The sequence below is a fragment of the Notothenia coriiceps genome, unplaced genomic scaffold (assembly GCF_000735185.1).
Source record: "Notothenia coriiceps isolate Sejong01 unplaced genomic scaffold, NC01 NC01_scaffold00018252, whole genome shotgun sequence".
In the NCBI taxonomy this organism is placed as follows: domain Eukaryota; kingdom Metazoa; phylum Chordata; class Actinopteri; order Perciformes; family Nototheniidae; genus Notothenia; species Notothenia coriiceps.
Window position 1 is genome coordinate 8,891 of NW_011350953.1, and position 20,981 is coordinate 29,871.

General features: G+C 42.8%; 1 protein-coding gene across 2 annotated transcripts; it reads left to right on the plus strand.

Annotated features, from left to right (window-relative positions):
* Positions 1–442: 442 nt before the first annotated feature.
* Positions 443–20,599, plus strand: taf1c (TATA-box binding protein associated factor, RNA polymerase I subunit C). Of its 2 annotated transcripts, XM_010777561.1 has the most exons (16): positions 443–873; positions 1,845–1,956; positions 3,325–3,374; positions 3,570–3,665; positions 3,960–4,027; positions 4,104–4,354; positions 5,096–5,227; positions 5,307–5,424; positions 5,546–5,617; positions 5,699–5,834; positions 6,093–6,221; positions 6,572–6,749; positions 7,318–7,455; positions 8,502–8,911; positions 8,948–10,025; positions 19,725–20,599. In XM_010777561.1, the coding sequence occupies exons 1-16, from the start codon at positions 745–747 to the stop codon at positions 20,090–20,092; spliced, it is 3,465 nt and encodes a 1,154-aa protein (XP_010775863.1). In that variant the 5' UTR covers positions 443–744; the 3' UTR covers positions 20,093–20,599. The 2 variants fall into 2 exon arrangements, with proteins under 2 accessions (XP_010775863.1, XP_010775862.1); XM_010777560.1 differs by having other exon boundaries at positions 8,502–10,025.
* The last annotated feature ends 382 nt before the right edge of the window (positions 20,600–20,981 follow it).

Genomic DNA, 20,981 nt, shown 5'->3' on the forward strand with positions numbered 1-20,981 from the left:
GCGAGATACCGGTAGCTCGTGATCGACGTGTTGGAGACCCCTGCTCTAATGACAAATATCGTTACTTCCGCCTATTCGGTCAGCCAAGAAATCGTTTAATCATAACGTTTTTTTTCAGTGTTAGGGGGGCACTGGCAAGTTATCAGTAAGCTCCACTTTTATTTTGAAATGTAAAATAACGAATGACATGCGCATTTACCCTTCAAAGTAAAAGCAAAGTGCCCCTTTTGAAAGTCGATTCTTTATTAAATTGTCGTTTTGTTTGTTTGTTTCCTAATCTTGAGTGTCACGTCCGGATGTTATTTGTAAAGATACACATTTGTCATTACATTTTTAACAATTCTATTAGTAATAGTTCATGTTTAAAAAAAAAAGAATGACAACCGGAAGTCGTTTTGTTTTGTTGTTGCCAGCTGCCGCCAGACTGACAGAGCTTCATGGTGGGGAGCATGCGTTGGAGTCTGCACGTGTTCGGCGAAAAACAGAGGAAATTTGACTAATTTCCCACTTAATTGATAATGTTTGCACTGCCCTGTGTGTCTCTTTGTGGGCAGGTTGTAATCTCAGGTATTGAACTCCTGACATGATGATTACAAGAAGAGAAATTGATGTATTGGCGCTAGCTAACAGCATGGGAGTTAGCGTTAGCTGAGAACAACATGCCCAGACTTGTCCCTTACCGCATACGCTGGGAGAAGGAAGGAATAAGGACCCACAACGTTACATAATTAAGTCAATTTTTTTATGACAAATACAATGGATTACCAGTTCCCAGAGCAACTTTACCCTTCGTTTTACAACTGCGGACCTCCAGACTTGGTCCTGAAACACTGTGCAGGAAACTGGGGCTGCTACGACAGAGTCCGACCTCAGGTGGGTCAGCTGTCAAATGCTACTATTTCACATAAACACACGAAAACATATGAATATAAACCATATTTTTAAATATTCTCAAGCCATGTATCGTAATAACAATACTTACATGTCAGTGGTATGACAGGGTGTCCGCGGGGTCTTAAAAAGTATTAAAAGTTGATAAATCAATTTAGCGAAAATTAAGGCTATTAAAAAGTATTAAACGGCATTTTCTAAGGTATTACATTTTGTAGCTTGTTTTCAATAAGTATATACATTGTCCAAAGAGGTTGTATTCTACAGTGTGCCTGAATGTAATCATTGCGTATGTGTGTAATGTGATTCTGTGTAGTTTATTTATGGCATCCCGTTGGGTTTGACGTCATCTGAACAGGACATCGCACGCTCACTGCTTGATAGCACGCGAAGGTCCGTTTACGCCGGTTGTTAAACAACATCGTTATGGGGAAATGCAATTTTGCGTCCAAATGGTTGGAAGATAAGGAGGAAGGACAATCAATACTGTATATAGTCAATGTGAGGTAAAGTGTGTCGCCAATGTAACCGGTTAAAACTCAAAGTGGCGATGAGGTCTTAAAATGTATGGAAAGGGTCTTTTAAAAAGGTCTTAAAAGGTTTTACATTTGACTTCAGGATTCCTGCATATACCCTGATTATGTTAATGAGAATACAAAACATGTCACTCCTTTGTTCACATCAGGACAACATTGGACAAGGTCTCCTTCAAAAATCTATACTTCTTAGACAATCAAATCTGGACTACATTGTCCTAAATATGATTCAATTCCACATTTTATTTGTTATTAAACCTTTATTCTATTTGTGAAAATCATAACAATGTTGAATCCACTGTTTTTCTTTTACATGTTCATGTGTGGAGCTGTTTTTAGTTTTTACCTAACCGGGATCAGACTTTCTAAGATGTCATCTGTAATGTCAGTCTTCTCGTGGTGTGTTTGTGTTTTCAGGGTGGCTCTGGTCCTCTCTCCAGCTGGACCTTTACCTCCAGGCATCAGGTCAGAGGGGAGACATGGTGTCACACGGAGCCAGCACCAGTTCCCCTCCTGCACCCCAAAAACTGTGAGTCCATGAGGGTCATTCAGGTCTCAGACAGCAGTCCACATCTGGAGAGCTGAAGCAGGAGAGACACTTGACTTAACATCAGATTTAAAAGGCATATGCAAAGGTTTTGTTTGGGCACTTGCAGCCTAATTTTTTCCAGAAATGCGACAAAGTACGTAATATAAAAGGAAAAATACATGAAATACTGCAATAGACATAATGGTGAAAGTACATTGCAAGACTAAGACACATATATACAAACAAAACATAATAAGACAAAAAGATTATACAATAAAGTACTATTTAGTAATGGAAATATTGTAATAGACGCATGAACAGTGTATTATAAACCCAGGCGAGTAGTGACACTTTACACGGCTCAGTCTAACGGCCCGTGGGCTAAAATTGTCTCTGATGTTTGTTGTACTGTTGTTTAAAAAAAGATGCCTTACAACTGCCAACATATTGGACAGTCAATAATTAAATGACAGTGAGATCACACAAAGTTCTGTTGAAGTAGGGCTACACGATATTGGAAAAACTGACATTGCGATGTTTTTCCCCCTGCGATATGAAAACATACAGGAATTGAAGAAAATACCGTTTTTTTCCACGCAAACCTTCCTTCCTTGAACTTTAATGCTATACAATTGGTATTTTTTGAACTAACCGGATGAAGGATTTTAGTCACGGACGTCTGGGCCTTAAGTTATCAGAGCAACGAGCTGAGCTAGCTCGGTTAGCAGCGCCGAACTGTCCTGGAGAAACACATGAATCTACTTTATTCAGTGTTTTTACCTTTAATCACCGGGTCCGTTTGCTTTGGAGATTTGATTGTGATTGGTGGTTTGGTCACTCACTCAAGTTGCCCTGACATGCGAGAGCAGCAAAAGAATTGTAACATGACGTGTTTGAGTTCATTTGCCTACTTAATATCGCAAGTCCACGCAATGTGAATATCGCGCATGCACATATCACGATTATCGTCACAACACGATATATCGGGCAGCCCTATGTTGAAGTAGGGCTGCTCAATTAGTCGTATTTTAATCGCGATTACAATTATGGCTTGCAACGATTACAAAAACAACATAATCGAAATAGAACAATTATTTTTTTATTATTATTAATAATAAAAAATTGGTTTTTCAGTTGAATTATATTTAAAGTTCAGGGTAATCAACTGTTAAAAACACACTGTTCACATTTTTTTTCTCCAATAAATGGATGTTTTCAAAGTGAATGAATAATCGCATTTAATATTCGCAATTACAATTATTGACCCAAATAATCGAGATTATGATTTTTGCCATAATCGAGCAGCCTTATGTTGAAGTACCCTTATATTTAATAAATCATCTGTTTGTGTGTTTGTATTTTGTCCAGCTGTCCTCTGGCCTTCGACGCCTCCAAATCCGCAGGATTTCTCAGAACATGTGAGTGTGAAAATTGAACAGTTTACAAACCCCCCTCTCAGATTCAAGAGATGTCTGTCTTAATCCTTAAATGCATGTTATCATATACAACAAAGATTAAGAAGACGTGTTTCAAAGCACATCCAAGCTCGCCGACCTGAAATCTGTTTTAAGCTTATTTTGGTTCTGTGTTTTAAAGTTTGTGAACATTTTCAGATGCAGAACTTCTTCATGGACCACTGCCAGGACGCCTTCGGGAGCATGAGCGAAATTCTGAATGAAGACTTAATCTTCAAACAAACAACGAAAAAGGTGATATTCACAAGAATATACTTTACTTTCTATAACATTTATTTCTTTAATTTCTTATCAATCCAACAGTTCTTCAAATGTATGGTTGAAAATATGAATAGACGCAGATACCAGTGAGACCCCTAGCTGCCTTGTGACCTCCAGCTGGTCCGTGGCTCTGTTAAAGCATACATTCCATTTTGAGCAATTCCCCTATAGTTATACCACATTACCTTTACATGCTATACTAACCAATAAGCTGTTGATCTTGCTTTGTATGATGTTATAATATTATGTGTTTGGTGTGTTTTGCAGATGTCTCGCATTGACTCCCTCTACATGAGGAAAATGGAAAGCCTCATCAAGAAGGGGAAGTTGAAAAAGTGAGTGGTGCGGACCGACCGGTAAATATCTGTGGCTGTGTGATTGTTGTGTTTATTTGTCCCATCTTTTGTCCAGGCGTCCGTTGTCGTTTCCCTCCAAGGTGCTGAGCGCGTACGGCTCCATGCTGTCGGACGTGTTGCCCGCCGTGCCCCCCGCCCTGCTGGGCTCCCTGCTGTTCGAGGAGCTGAAGGAGCAGAGGGAGCGCATGCTGTTCTCTGAAGCAGCCACAGGGGGCGCTCTGGCCTTCGTCCCTTTCTCACAGAGCAGCAGCGACTCTCAGAGCGGCTGCCTCCTCTACCCCGGGAACCAGGGGCTGGACTGCCTCAGTATCCTGCAGACTGCATACTTACATTTTGAGACCAGGGGTGTTTCTCAATCGCGAGTAAAGCTGCCACTATTTCAAGCATACTACGTCATGCCGCCGAAGGACTGTTCCAATCTCCAGCATACTTGGAATTCTACCGAGTCCGGCGTACTTAGTTTGGAGAAATTTCGAGACTGCACATGTGTAGACTCTGCGGTCTTAAAATCCCCACAATGCTTTGCGCACGGACCAATTTCCCCAAATCTGTGGTGGAAAATGTAAGACGGGGCCTCTCATATGACGCACACTTGCTCGAGTGTTCCACTCTTTGTTTTCCGAATGCCAGGAAGTATTTTTACCTCGCTTCTGAAGCAAGATGCTCGGCAGACATGTGCTACCAAGCAAGCGTACTCGCAATTGAGAAACACCCCAGGTGTGGTCTGAGATGTAGGTGGGGTGGAAATAAAACGATTGACAGAAGACGCCAATTACTTTGGTTTATCAGAAGACGGATGCCTTCTCAACGTTTTCGTCCACCTTACTGGACCTTACTGATGTCAACGGGACGGTACGTATTTCGATTAATGTTTAATATAAAATTAAAACAAAGGGGAAATTCGTGAAGTGGTGACCTTAGGCTATGAGTCAAAAAAAAAANTTTCAAACCCAGAAGACAGTAGCAAAAATAAAGGTGGGGGGTGGATGTAGAGCTGTTTGGTGTTCTTGTTGCATCTTGTTTCTGTTCCTTAACTCAATACCTCAGACTTCAAGAGAGTGGAGCTGCAGCAGCACAGAGGGACCCCCCCCTGTTTGAACACCAGCAGCTCTGATCGGTGGAGCTTCCAGCTGAAGGCCCCCGTCAGACAGATCAGCACCGTCTCACTTATCAACAACTGTAAGAAGCAGAAAGCATTTAGAAATGTCATCAGGAGTGTGATGCGGCTCCGGATATTTGACCACGCCTTGGTTCCCAGGTTGTGTGGCCGTGCGCTCGGATCACATGTGTGGAGTCTGGAGGTTCAGTGAAGGAAACAAGCCTCAGCTTATGGAAGTTGTCAACACCAAAGAGGTCGCCACCTGCATCAGTGTCAGGTGAGTGGTACCCAAGGCCCCCCGAGGCCTCACTGGTCAGAGGCGAGAGGTTCCTGATATGTGGAAAATGTAAAAAATTAGGACCATGTGTTAAAATAAAGATTATCTGCTTTTTGTTCAGTCCTCATGTTCTAGGTGAAGTTCTGGTGGCGAGTGAGAGCGGAGCGGTAGACCTGTGGACCGTCGGCAGAGGGTGAGGACAATTAGTTTGAGGACAAAGTGTTGTTTTGTTTTTTTAAATCCAATCTGAACTAAAAGTGACCTTTGCTCTTAGGATGCAGAGGGTTCGGGAGGAGGAGGAAAACCTGTACTTCAACGCTAAGTCGTCATGGCGATGGTGCGAGTTCTCCGCCCACCCGAGGGTGATGGTGTATGCAGACAGGACGGGGGTGGAGCTCACTGACATCAGGGTGAGTGGTGTTGTTGAGAGTTAATGAATAAGACACTTTGGTAAAAGTAAACTAACTGATGACTTGCAGTAAAATAGATTTTTGATCTTATTTCTGTAAGGGCATTAAATGCATCAATCTTGTAAGTTGTGTTGTAAATATATTCATTCTTCGATATAACAGCCAACCTCTTATCCTTTTCAGTTCAAGTTCCATAAAGAAACCTCATAATCTTCTTTTAAAATCTCAGCTAAACACAAACCTCCTCTGTCTCCTCAGGTGAGTCCTGTCTCAAATCACACTCTGTTTCGTATCAGCAACACCGCCGAATGTCGCAGTGGAGAGAGACTCATCCTGTCCAGATACCTGGCAGACATCCACCCCTTCCACCACCTCATCACCACTCAGGTACGGAAACATTAACAGCGATATAAGACACAGATGGCTTGTCCAAAGTTTGTGTAAACACACAGAACTTCGTTTAACATAATAATAATAATAATAATACTAAAGCGTCCAGAGACACCAAATACTTCAGAATAGAAGTTGAAGAAATGTTCATTCTGCTCAAGAAATGTGCAGTACCTCACTGAGACCACTAGGTGTCAGGGTTCTCATATTTGGTGCTTATATTTGAACAATTAGCCTGTAAATGTGTCACTGTGTCTGTTATGTGATGTAATTGTGTTGTTTCAGTTTCAGAAAGTATATATTTTTTTAGTGACCTCTCTCTGACTTTACCCGTGTCTCTCTGTCAGCACTCGGCCTACATCATGGACGAGCGTTTCCCCTGCGTGCCCATGCTCAAGTGGGATCACATGATGCAGTCTCCACCAATGTTCTGTCACACTTTCCCTGGCTCCGCCTCCTCCCGGACCGCTAAGGTTCTGCTGGGCTCCCACAACTCTCAGGAAATCACTCTGCTGCAGTACTCAGGTCTGTGCAATGTGGCATTTCTACAAATAAGTGTAAAATGTTTCAGTGTGTCGTGGCTTCCTTCCTTATTTTTCTATCAAGCCACTAGATGCCTTAAACAGACATTTGTAACTCGTTTTCTTTCCTTTATATTACTTACAGTTGATGAGTTGCTTGGCCTCCGATGGTTTGGATGATATTATGCAATGGGTTTGCTCAAAATAAAATAACAAACTTTTACACATGCAACAAAGAAAAGAGGCCTTTACAATAGTCAAAATAAAAAGGCAAAACTCTAATAAAATAACAAACAACTTAGGTATTCTTTCTTGCTTTCTTTCTTTGTTAAGGCTTGTATAACTTTAAGGGTAATTGGGCGTTAAAAGCTGCCTCGACGGGGTCCTTCTAACAGGTTGCCCATTACTGTTACTTTAGGGGAGGCGTTGTGGGAATTGTAGTCTTTTATACTCTGGTTGACTACAGATGTCACGATTAGGTGGCCTTTCTTATAAAAACAAAATACTGGCTCTAACACAGTGTATTGAGTGTCCAGGCTTGGTTCTTCACTTATATATATGTGTCTGTGTAGGAGGGAAAGCCGAAGCCTGTTCCAGTCGGGGTCCTCCTCAGGCGCTGCTCAGACCCAGAGACAGCCTGAGACACCTTCCTGTCCAACTCCCTCACCGCCTGGAGCTGGCCACCAGAAGACTGTCCTCACCAGCAGCAGGTGTGTGTGTGTGTGTGTGTGTGTGTGTGTGTGTGTGTGTGTGTGTGTGTGTGTGTGTGTGTGTGTGTGTGTGTGTCATATTCAAGTACTTTTGATGTGTGATTTGTAATTTGAGTAACTAACATACAACTGGTCATTTCCTTTGAAGAATTGAGACCATTATATGTTCGGAGCGGGACTAGAGAGTGCTCTAGTGAGGCATGTGGAATAGTGCGTTTGTGTTCGGATCGGGAGGGCACAGGTTCAAACCCCACTGCAGTCAGCATGTCGTTGTGTCCCTGAGACACTTCACCCCAAATTGCTCCTGTGGCGATTGTCCACAGTATTGAGTAAGCAAGTCGCTTTAGATAAAAGCGTCTAACAAGTAATGTAATGTAATGCTCTCTGGTGTTACATTACATGTTTGACTTACATACTCAATACTGTGGACAATCCCCACAGGAGCAATTTGGGGTGAAGTGTCTTCAGGGAGACAACGACATGCTGACTGCAGTGGGGTTTGAACCTGTGCTCCCCTGATCCGAACACAAACGCACTAGTCCACTGCGCCACACGCCTCACACTACTACTAGTGTTCAAACACTATTTCTAATTTATCCTAACATATGGTAGTACAATTAACATTACACTACTGACATCATTTGTCCTTAATTTCAAATATTATAATTTTGAGAATTTATCTGCAAAAAATCAGAACTGATTAGATTTTTATGAATCAAATGATGCAAAGAAGAAAAGTACATTTTATAATCATCACAAAAATGGTGATTATAAAAAAAAAAAATATGTTCAAAAATAATTCAGACATTAATATTGTTGAAAAAACAGACAGATTTGACCTTTTAGACATTTAGAGAACATTTTATTTTACACACATGGCTATAAATAGTAAACCGATATTGCTAGTATTTCTTTCAGTGGTCTGAAAAAGGTTTCCACAGCTGTATACACACTCTGTCCTAACTGTACGATGTATCATCTACATAATATTCCAGACTTGTACTTAAATCACACAGGTGGCTGAACTTTTTTTGTTGTGTATTCAGGTCTGACTTGTATCCAGAAGAGAGAAGGGGGCGAGGAGTGTATCTGTATCCTCCAGCTGACGGAGGCGGGGGATATTTTTTACCAGATCCTGGAGCACGAGCAGTCGCACACCCCTCCACCAGCTCGGGAGAAAAACACAAATTCAGAAATAAATCCAGCCCAACAACCACCACAGTCTTTGAGGCTCATATCGGAAACATCGAGCGACGAAGACATAATCGGCCCGACTCAGACGCAGAGCTTTGTGGCTGAAACACAGGAGGAGGAACAGCCAGGACTGGACATGTACGCTTCCTCTAACGAGTCCTGGTCCCCAAGAAAGTCCCGCTACATGAAGAATTTGCAGCTGCACGTCAATGACTTCGACAATGAGGATCAAGTGAGTGGACTGGACACAGGTCAGACTGATGAAACCGTGAGTGGACTGGACACAGGTCAGAACGAGGAAACCGTGAGTGGACTGGACACAGGTCAGAACGAGGAAACCGTGAGTGGACTGGACACAGGTCAGACTGATGAAACCGTGAGTGAAGAAAAAGCTGATATTCCAGAGGAACCCAGCCGTGTGGAGGAAACAACAAGCGGCAGCCAGAAGCTCAGCGACGGTGTTCTGGTCACATGGAAACAGTGGCTGCAGAAATTGATGCAAAAGAGTCACAAGAATAAGCCCCGCCCACGGCGCAGGCAGCCCTTCAAAATCCCAACTAAAGAACTCATCTACCTGTCGTCTGACGATGAAGCGATGAGAGGAGAGGATTCAGCGGAGAAGGAGCGCGTGGAGAACGTGAGGCGGGACCTCAGAGCGTGCATGACCAACCGCTCGCTGCTCGTTCACAGCGCCGTGTCCGCCTCCCTCGGAGACCAGGAGGTGGTGGAGGTGCCCGACGCGGTGAATACCGACGGCTGGGGGGATCCGACGAGCGAGCGCCTCACTGTCTCCTGGCAGGGGGAGGGGGCCTGGCAGGCGTGGTGGGCGGAGAACCTGGGGCTGAACAGGGAGAAGAAGGTGGAGGCTCTGAGGAGGAAGAGGAGGAGGGAGAAGGAGGTGAGGAGAGCGTCCAGCCAGCGCTCGGTGCTGTCCAGCAGCTTCTGCTCGTCTCTGAGCTACCAGTCGGACCTGAGCGACTTCTCAGATCTGTCCGGATGGTCCTCGTCCGCCAGTTTGGGGGCGTGGTCCGACAGCGAGGGGGGGCTGTCCCAGGCGGAGGGGTCTGTAGGGAGCGGGATCCTACGAGCTGCAACACCCTCCTCCAGTCAAACAGACCCCACGCCTCAACCAGGGAACCAGACCCCCACGTCTCAACGAGGGAACCAGACCCCCACGTCTCAACGAGGGAACCAGACCCCCACGTCTCAACGAGGGAACCAGACCCCCACGTCTCAACCAGGGAACCAGACCCCCACGTCTCAACGAGGGAACCAGACCCCACGTCTACAACGAGGGANCTCTCGACTCCACCCCGGCCACTGTGAGGAGGATCAAACCCCAAGAAGACTACCTCAGCGCTCTGTTTGCACCGCAGGTAAGAGGGAGGGGTAACAACTACAGATCTCTCTCGTCCACACAGAAGCATAGGCGGGGCTTGAGGCTCAGGTTTGGGAAGGCTAAATAACTTGTTTTACCTGACGCTCCCCGCCTCCGGCGTCAATAGATAGGAGATCAACCGAGATCAACTCTCAGTGAAAGCACCGCCTGCTGACCAATCAGAGCCAGTGTGCGGAGTTTACATCTATCAAGTTATATTACAGGATAAAGGAAATACAGACAACTGCCGTATGCAGGGAAGACGCCGACGTGTCGCACTTATCATTCATATCACATCATTCAATCAGATCATCGATCATATAATATCATAATGTATCATAATATCTTCTTATCTGAGTCAGCTTCTTGAGCCGTATCTGGTCGTGCCACACTTACAGTGTCACATAGCCTACTGTATGCAGAAGTATTATTTTAAGCAACACATTAAGTTGACGAAACACTCAACTCAAATGTAATTATGTTAATTATTTAATTATTGAGTCAGATCACTCGTGTCTTAGATGAGGCAGTGATATCATAAACCTGTTAATGTAGGCCTACGCATTCAAACACTCAGTCGTTTATTTATTTTTTAACCAGCTGTTCTGTATTCTCCTTGCAGGTGCAACTATGTTGCTTTTATCCTGGATAAAGTGTTTAAGTCATGGATGTTTAAAGTTTAACTTCTTCATATTTGTCTAATATTATAGTTTCATTTTCATTAATGAAGTATGACGCTGGGCTGTCAGTACGCTTTTCCATGTTTATGATTGGTCAAATGTTGCTAGCCCCGCCCCTTCAACGCGCTCTCAGCCGGACAGAGAAACCCTGGGTTGATTTACTGAGTTGATAACCAGCATCGTAGGACCGCTTAGCGAGATCTCGTTTGTTAGGATTAGTTAAGATAACTCAAACATATCCAGGGTCTGTTGAGCTGGCTTCGTAGTACAGTTTACTGGTGGCTGCATAGCGCTAATGTCAAAGACACAAACATTATACATTATATTTAAATTTCACCAGGATGCAGTGACAAAAATATTGAGGCTTAGCCTTCCCTAGCCTACAGTACCCGCCGCCTCTGCACAGAAGCTTTGGTGGCGGTTGCTAGCAGCAGTTAGCATTAAATACGTTGATTTAAGATAAGAAGTACTTTCTTGATCCCAATTTGGGAAAGGTTTGCGTTGCAGCAGCATTAAAGGGCATTATCAGCAGTTGGCCTTAAATAAGTTGCTTTAATAATACATTGGATTTTGATAGCGCTTTTCCTAATGCTCCAAGACTAGAGATGTCCCGATCCGATCACGTGATCGGGGATCGGAGCCGATCACGTGATTTTCAAAAGATCGGAATCGGGGGGAAAAAATCGGGGATCGGATTTTTTTTTATTCAATGTTACAAAACAAAAATGACCATGTTCAAGTCTTAAAGTCATCCTGAGGCCTTAGTTTTGGTTTCAAATTACACAACATCATGTATGTGTTGCTTCTTTGGGGCTTGTTTTCATAGACCTGGTTGCTTATTTCTCTCAAATCTGGCAACAGAGTGGGCAGGGCGCAGTGTCTAATTGTAGCAGTAAGCTAACGAGTACTGATAAGCTTTATTTTGTTTTGATCCAATGCTGCACAACTGAACTGATCCAATGCTGCTGTGAAAGAAAGAAGCTATATCCATGTTGGATAGAATATCCAATTTAAATAAAAAAATAACCTTAAGGGACAACTTGAATGCTTTTTTTCTCTTAATGCATTGCATAAAGATCGGATCGGGAAAAATCGGTATCGGCAAATTGTCAAAATCAAATGATCGGAATCGGATCGGGAGCAAAAAAAGGTGATCGGGACATCCCTAAAGTCAAGTGAAGTCTCATGTTTCTTTAGAATGATCCTCACCAATGGGTGTGGAGATTCTAAGCAGTTCAATCCATCTTTATAGATAATGACATTTAAGAGGTTTAAAAAAGTGAAAGTATTCCACAGGAAAAAGATGGAGATAGATGTTATTGTGTGTGTAACATCTGTGTCTCATCCCTTTATTTATCTGGCTCAGATTCCTCTCCGGACACTTTGCAGGGTCCTGACTAAAGCCTCGAGTCAGTAACTGTTTCACATTCAGATGATAAACGTTGCTCCCCTGATATCGCTTCTCTCACCTGTCGGCCTCGTCCAGGATGATGACCTTGTGTCGTCCTTTGGGCAGTGTGACTTTCTGCTGAGCAAACATCTTGATCTTGTTCCTCACCACGTCGATTCCTCTGCAGACACAACAGCATCAGCATAACCTCGACAACGCATGATTAACATATTAAACCAGTGTGTGCTGTTTTAGGAGTAGAAATTGCGAGAAAAGTCCAAAATAAGCCGTGAAGGAACAACCTTATAAACATGGATTAGACAACATGTTCTTGTAACATGGTGCAAATAGGAACGTTTATGTATGCTGTCAATTATAGTTCCTAGAACGTCAGAAAGGATAAACAAGTGCATCTTTATTACAGTCAACGTTCAACCTTGAAAAGATTTCTACAAAATAATCTGAGCTCAAAGTAGAAAGCTAGTTAATGAACTGTGAACAAAGATTATTTGTGTTTGTTTTGTTAGTATGTCACCTTTCATTTGAAGCGTTGAGCTCCAGCACGGCGTCTTTCATGGAGGCTCCCAGCAGAGCTCGGGCCAAACACAAGATGCTGGTGGTCTTTCCTGTGCCCGGAGGACCTGCACCACAAATCACATTTTACCATTGACTTTGTATTCCAAAACAGTGACAAAAAGCTAACAATAGGATTTACATAAGCTGTTGCAATCTTCATATTAGAAAAACAATCAGATTTATAACCGATGCATTCGTTTTAAAGCTGTTGTCATTTTAGATAACCACAACCTTACTGTTTACAAGCTTTGTGTACAGCTAAGGTGTGAAACACAGAAATACACCAGTGTTTGAAGCGATAAAGTGACATGTGTCAGTGAGGCATTGTTTGATCAATGTCTTTATTTTAGACGTCTTGTATCAGTGTATATTCAGTTCAGTGGGCGAAAGTAACTTGGTAAGAAAGTACTTTTACTTGAGTTGGTACTGTATGTAAATTGACACAAATCATTATAAATTGTTATAGATAAGATAAGCACAGCAGACTATACATTAATAAAACTGTACCCAACCTTTATCAGCTGCAAAATTAAAGTGATGAAAACATTCAAACATCAACAATATTACTTTAACTTCAGGAACATTAAAGTATATTTTGATGCTTATACTTTAACTTGAGTGACATTTTGAAAGCAGGACTTTGCAGTATTTTCACACTCTGGTATTACTACTTTCACTGAACTATAGTATCTGAGTACTTCTTCCACCCAGAGCATCATGTAGTTGCTGCATTATTGAGCAGCCGGTTGGGAGTAAAACAATAAAACACTAAACTTTAATTCCCAGTCCTTTCTACCTCCTTGTTTCCACACTGACCTGCAATGATAATGTTCGGGACGTTTCCCTCCCTGGCGAACACCTCCAGCCGGCTCACCGTCTCCACGTTCCCCACAATCTCGTTCAGCTTCAGCGGACGGTACTTCTCCACCCAGGGCAGTTCATAGCTGACACCGGAGCTTTTAGTCGAAGCCTCCCCGGCTCCCGTGTCCGGTTTCTGCCCGCTTTCCGTTGTTGTTTTCTCACTTTCAGGCTCCACCATCTCCACGTCGTCCATGATGAGTTCAGTCTGTCAGCTCAGCCCGCGAACTAGTATGCAGCGGAACTTTTCCCTCCCTGGCAACCACGAGTGATGAAACTGACGCCTCATTGGTCGAGCGTTTATTCAGTGACGCCACTGATTGGTCCAGGACACGGCACTTAAACCTCGCGATATTTGCAACAACCACGATCGTAAAAAACAGTAAAGACAAAATGATATGATAAACAAAGACACATTCTTGAAACCTGTGTAATGCTTTTTGGTATTACTTCAAAATATATGCTTGGATGTGTAAGATTGTACAAACCAACAGAGCTTGAATATACAAAATATAATGGTCTTGATTGAAAGCATTTATATTTCTTTTATATCGTTTATTTTAATTTTTATTCTTTACAAATTATTTTCAGGCTATGTTTGGGGGGTTTTCAGAAAAGTGGAAACAGTCAAAATATAGTTTTTTTTATACCTAGTTTGTCAATTTGCCTCTGTAGATTTCACCTAAAATCACCAGTTCAATTCAAAGAAAGAATCAGATGATGTATGATTTAAACACATTTTCAGATTGCTTTGTTTCATTCAAAGGCTGATCATTGTATATCTAAAATCAAGGCAAACTTTGATTTTTTTTTCAAAATGCTGATATTACCTTTCTGATTTAGGGAATGTCACAAATATATATCCACAATTCCCTCTTTAAAAACCTTTGAATCTGTTTTACAATACATTATTTGTTGAGCCTGTGTTACCATGGTAATGTAGAATATTGACGTAGCCAGAATACCAGTTAAATATTAAATTAAAGATAATAAGATAGTCGCTAATTTGCATACAACATATTGTCTTTTTTAAAAGATTTAAATAATGATATTTTTAATAATAAATGCCCCCTGGTGTGGAATGAGGTGTGGAGGCCTCAGTAGGAAGTCTCGATAGGAAGTCGTCATCGTCTCGGTCTAAACCGTTTCCTTCTTCCGCAAACACAGGGTAGCTTCCCCGTTTATCGGTTGATCAATGCGGCGGTGGACTTCTGCCTCTCGTCTCCTGGCTCCATTTAATATTTCTAACAGTTACTCACATTTATGAGTGATTGATTCAGCGCAATGACGGCCAACAGCCGCTGTTCCGCCGCAGAGCCCCCGGGCCTGGACACCCAGCGGCGGGAGATCGAGTCTCTTCTACGGGAGTGGGAGCTCCGCGCTGGGGACAGTTGGTGAGTCTAAAAACACTGTTAGCATCACACGGCTAATGGTTGCTAACGGCTTTAACGGCAGAGTGTTGGTTCTTAGGAACCGTTTAATGGTTGGTGTTGGTTGTTGGGGGCCGTTAACGGGTCGGTGTTGGTTATTAGGGACCGTTAACGGGTTGGTGTCGGTTGTTAGCTCGGGCTAACCGGGGCCAACAGACGTTAAACTGGCCGTTAACCGACGATGCTAACGTTAGCCTGTCAACCTGGTGTAATGACATGTTCAGGCTCCACTCCTATGCTTCTACTTTTGTCTTCACCAGAGCTGGACTGGGATGTGGAAAATGGGAGCTGCGCAATTAAAGACATATGTGCCGTTGAGTTTTGAAACGAGATGTTTATTTGACCATTTCTGCATAATAAATAACAATTGAATGTGCTAAAAAAACATTTGCAACCTTCTTAGCAGGAACTCAGGCTTCAAACCAACTTTACTCCACTACATTTATGTTGTACTTTTAGTTAAGTTACAGATTTAGATTAATGATGTGAAAAATAATCAGCACTTAAATCAGACTTTAGTTACACCTGGAGTAAACTTACAAGCTTCCCTGCAGTATACAAAGTCATTAAACCTAGCTGCACCTTTACCAGCTTTGAGAACACTTTAATGATCAATCATTATAAAACATATCATATACATTATTCTGAAATTCTCCAATCTGCAAAACGAGTACTCTTACAGAGTTTAGTCTCAGTTTATTGTATCGTTTCACCAGTACTACCACCACCACTGTGAAAATACTCTTTCACAAGTATTCCTGCATTGAATATGTCACTTGAGTGAAATTATGTAAGTGTAATCAGGAAAAAAGTTAAGGTATTAAAAGTAGTAGCGGTCCTCCTTTGGCTTTGATTACATTACTTAGCTAATAGTGAAGACATTGTGATGTTAAGTGTCCTACCTAAAGCTGAATCAACATGTTGATATAGATTATTTTTCTTTAAATAAAATCATTGGGACTATGGACAAAACTTTGGGACTTTACACCTTTCTGGGGGAATTAAATTCATTGGACTTTTTGGGATTATATGAGTTGGAAACAACAATCCTTATTTCTAACTGCATAGGAAATGAAGGGTTAAACAGAATGAATAGAAATGGAAAAAGAAAGAAACAACTCTGTCATTCAAATGCTGCTTTAAATTTAGAAGTCAAAGTAGAATGAGGCTTCAAACCTTTCGAGCCTTAGCTCATTTAAGTCATTTTTGACTACCTAATACCGATAATGTAATGAAGCATCAAAGTCAAGCAGCCATAGAATACCTTTGCCTCTATGATGCTAAAAAAACATTCACTAAATTGAACAACCATCCCTGACTCTCAGCTGACACAGAAGTGTGTTTCCACTGGAGACGCACTGAAGTGATGAGTGTTGTGTTTTCTTCTGATGCCGTCCAGTCGCACTGTAGTGGAAACACGATCGGGCAGATTGTGATGCACCATGACTGGGCAGGTTTCTGCTGTCGCTGGAACAAACAGCAGCCTTCATTTGGTTTCATTTCCCATTCTCTGTCCACATTTTCATAAATCTCACAGTAGAGCAGGAGTCGTAACGCTGTCAGAAGATTTACTTTATAGGTGCACCGTGGGGACCATTCAAGAGCAAGTCCAGCTTTTGTTTTATAGCCTGTGACGGTGTGCTGATTTTATCTTCTGTGGTTTGGTGTATTGGATTTTAATCACATGGGATCTACAAATGCCCTTACAGAAAGAGATGTACTTATAAAAAGATATTTAGTCTCACCTCAGATCTGTGGACATCTTCTTACACTGTGATAAAAGTATAATGATACCCAGATCAGAGAAAAAGGAAAACATTTGACTAACAAGTAAAGCAAAACTGTGTCTGTGAGACAAAATGAAACTGAAAACAAAACCTGTGTGTTGGTGGTTTGGTGACATCAAGTGTTCAGATATATTCACTAAACCAACCGTGTGTGTTTCCGTGTAACAAGGGCTCTGACATTTGCATTTTAGATAGTTTTTCTGTGCTCTTGTTCTTCTGTAGAAAAGGAGCCCAAATGTTAGTGACCTCAGTCAAAGAGCTGGACTGATGTGAACGAAAACACAGTTGACGCGTGGGTGTGTTACGTAACAAAACCATTGTGAAATATGCGTTGGGCTTGAAGCAGTCAGATGTTTGGACTCCAGTGTAAATGATTTACGTGTCGGGTGTAGAGCTGACTTTAAGGAGTAGGAGAACAAGGCTGCACAATCATTAAGGCTCCAACTTGTTTTATTCTGGATTTTGTCCAAAAGACATGTCAGAAAAATGTGAAGAATCTCCATCCCTCAAATTTTAAAGATTTTTAGTTGTTGTAGAAATTCAAAACTCTCAGATGTTTTATTCAATATGATGAAAAAAAATGATATTTTTGCTGAAAAATGTAATAATTATGAAAGTAGTTGAAAAGGAGTTTGTGTGTGTGTGTGTGTGTGTGTGTGTGTGTGTGTGTGTGTGTGTGTGTGTGTGTGTGTGTGTGTGTGTGTGTGTGTGTGTGTGTGTGTGTGTGTACTTTCTGACACTAAATGTGTGTGCTGCAGGTACGTGGTGGAGCGTCGCTGGTATGAACAGTGGAAGGAGTTTGTGGAGACCGGAGACCAGAACTCGTCATCTTTCCCCGGTCAGATCGACAACACTGAGCTGTTTGAGGGTCAGTGAACGCCTCGCCCACAAACAACACGCCTCTCCTCATACACTCTTCTTATTTGTCAGTCCAAAACCAAACATAATCAGTTTAATTTGATATAAAACAGAGAAAAAGGCAGGAAATCTCCATAATGAACCAATACATTCAGATATCCTTCCTCCCTGACACAAACAAACGTTTAGCATGTTTGATAAACTGACTGCACAAAGTTTTCTGCAGCTTCTGGTCTAATGCAAAAATGTCTGTTTTTAGACCTGGACTCGTACCACCTGAAGGAGCGCCTGGTGGAGAACGAGGACTTCATGTTGGTGCCGGCTGAGGCCTGGCACAAGCTGCTCGCCTGGTACGGCATGCTGGAGGGGCAGCCGCCGCTGGAGCGCAAGGTAACATGTCCTGAGCTTTCGGCCAATCAGGTGCAGAGGCTATCATTTATCTCCAAAATCAGACAAGGTGTGTTTCCTCGACTTAAGACCCTTTAACTGTACTTGTGTGTGTGTGTGTGTGTGTGTGTGTCAGGTGGTGGACCTGCCCAGCACCCTGAAGGTGGAGGTGTACCCCGTTGAGATATTCCTCTGTCTCCATAGCAACATGGAGAACGTCATCACAGCCCAGTTCAGCCGCACGGACAGCATACGTGAGTTTGTGTATGTGTGTGTTTGTGTGCGTGTGTGTGTGTGTGTGTGTGTGTAAACATCTGTTGTCCCTTACACTCTGACACTACATGTTGGGGAGGTTGTTAACCAGCTTCACGGCTCAGGGCTGACTCACAGCGGGCGGTGTTGGAAGTAGCCGAGGTCAGATCAGTGAAGTTCCTCCACAACAAACTGTGAAAAGCATTTCTCCATGAAGCTGTCGTGAAAGGGGAAATGTGCCGGGTCTCCATGAACCCATTTTTATGCTAATTTTGAAGTATTGCATTAAAAGAGCTGTGTGGAAACACGTGTTTGTGCTTTGATGCTGTTATGCTCACTTCAGGTCTTTTTCTTATGTTAAAAAGTTACTTTAAGTTTTGTTTTTCCTTTCTGCGTGTCATTTTGTATTCAATGGCCAACGTTTAAGGACTTACATGGTGTCTAGAAGAAGGGTTCATTTTCACATCTTGTGTGTGTAGACTCGATCCAGAGGGCGATGTGTGAGGCGTTCTCGGTGCCTACGGGCTCCGAGTGCCGTCTGTGGATGAAGAGTTCGGACAGCACCTGCGAGCGCCTCAGGAACGTTCACGTGAGCGTGCTGGACGCCTGTCTGAGCTCCGCCATGGTGAGGTCACACTGTTTAACATCACTTATATACAAACATATTATTATTATCATAAGTGTCAATTCATTCATAGAGTTCCAGTTAGAAGATTGTTTTCACATTAGCATGAGCCGGCCTCACTCACTTCCTCATAGCACCGAGCCTCCTTTACAACAATCCTCAGAGATAATCTGGAACGTGTGTGTGTGTGTGTGTGTGTGTGTGTGTGTGTGTGTGTGTGTGTGTGTGTGTGTGTGTGTGTGTGTGTGTGTGTGTGTGTGTGTGTGTGTGTGTGTGTGTGTGTGTNTTCTCTCAAATCTGGCAACAGAGTGGGCAGGGCGCAGTGTCTAATTGTAGCAGTAAGCTAACGAGTACTGATAAGCTTTATTTTGTTTTGATCCAATGCTGCACAATTGAACTGATCCAATGCTGCTGTGAAAGAAAGAAGCTATATCCATGTTGGATAGAATATCCAATTTAAATAAAAAAATAACCTTAAGGGACAACTTGAATGCTTTTTTTCTTCTCTTAATGCATTGCATAAAGATCGGATCGGGAGAAATCGGTATCGGCAAATTGTCAAAATCAAATGATCGGAATCGGATCGGGAGCAAAAAAGGGTGATCGGGACATCCCTATCCAAGACGCTTAACATAAAATCAGAACAGAAACAATACAAAGAAAACAAGAGTTATTTCTAAGACAACATTTGATATAATGTTATAATGTTGATATGCACTTCTGCAACATGTAAAAAATCCGCTTCGCACTAGAGAGCAGACTGGAGATGTAGCCACCTCAAACTTGGATGAGCACTTGTCTTTTCCAGGAAGTGTCATTTGCCTTTTATACAAGTTTCCCCCGTCTTTCTCTAGGACGATGCCTCGCAGCACGGCGGTTATTTCCTGGAGGAAGAGAGCCCCGTGCTCCACGCTCCTCCAGCTGTGGCCTCGTCCTCCTCCCAGTCCGCCTCTCTGAGGAGCGTCAGGACCGGTTTCTCCCAGTCCCTCACCCCATCCCAGAGCTCACAGGGCAGACCGTGGCTGTCCCAGGCACCACTCGCCAAGAAGAAAAAGCCTCGGATGGGATTCTGAACCATTGGCTGGAGTGTGTCCGCCACACATGGAGCGGAGCATTTGGAATACCTGTTCTTCTTCTTCTTCCTTCGATGCATCTGGAATCAGAGTTTGTGAAATGGATTTATTACGGTTGCATTCACTGGATCCAATGGATGATGGACTGACTGGAAGAGCAACCATGGCTCTGTCCCTGAAGACGAAGACGACTGTGCTTTGGTAGGAAAACATTACCTTTGTTTTGTGACTTATGGTTAACAAGAGATGTGTGTATGTTTGTGCGTCAAATGGCGCTGCTGGTTTCACTTTGATCCTTCCATTAGACACTCACACAGCTGATGTTGTTTCACTTCATTCCATAACACTCCGAGTCACAGAGACGGGACGAAACGACATGGCTGATGTGAAACAGAAGGAACGAGGAAAGACATGATAAGCTAACCCGAGGTCGAGAAAAAGTTTTGTTGGAATTGAAAATTTGTGTGTGTGTGTGTGTGTGTGTGTGTGTGTGTGTGTGTGTGTGTGTGTGTGTGTGTGTGTGTGTGTGTGTGTGTGTGTGTCTCTGTTTTTTTCTGTTAATGAAAGCACAACCTGCACTGTTAAAACCTTTTGTATGACGTTTTTTTTCTACATCTGCTTTAAATAAAACAGAAAGGATTTAGTAGGAAGATGTGGGTTGTTATTGAAAACCAACAGGAAATGTTTGAACTTGTGTCAGAGTTATTACAGAGGAAAAAGGACATAATATTGTGAACCTCTCCCACGCCTGACTTTAATTTAAGAATGGTCAACCTTAAACTAAATGGATATAATGTTAAAGGTCCCATGTCATGCTTTTCCGGTTATTACCCGTCCCCTTGTGTGTTATGAAGCTTTTTATGCATTTAAACGGTCTGCAGAATCCAAATGGACCAATCCGTGGGGCCGTTACGTTACGTCCGTGGATTGGCTGTGATTCGGTGTGTGAGCACGCACACAAACTCCCAGCCAGGCTGCGGGTGTGTGTGTTCGGGCTGGGTTTCGCTGTCTCACAGGCTGCCACTGGGCTCATAGGGA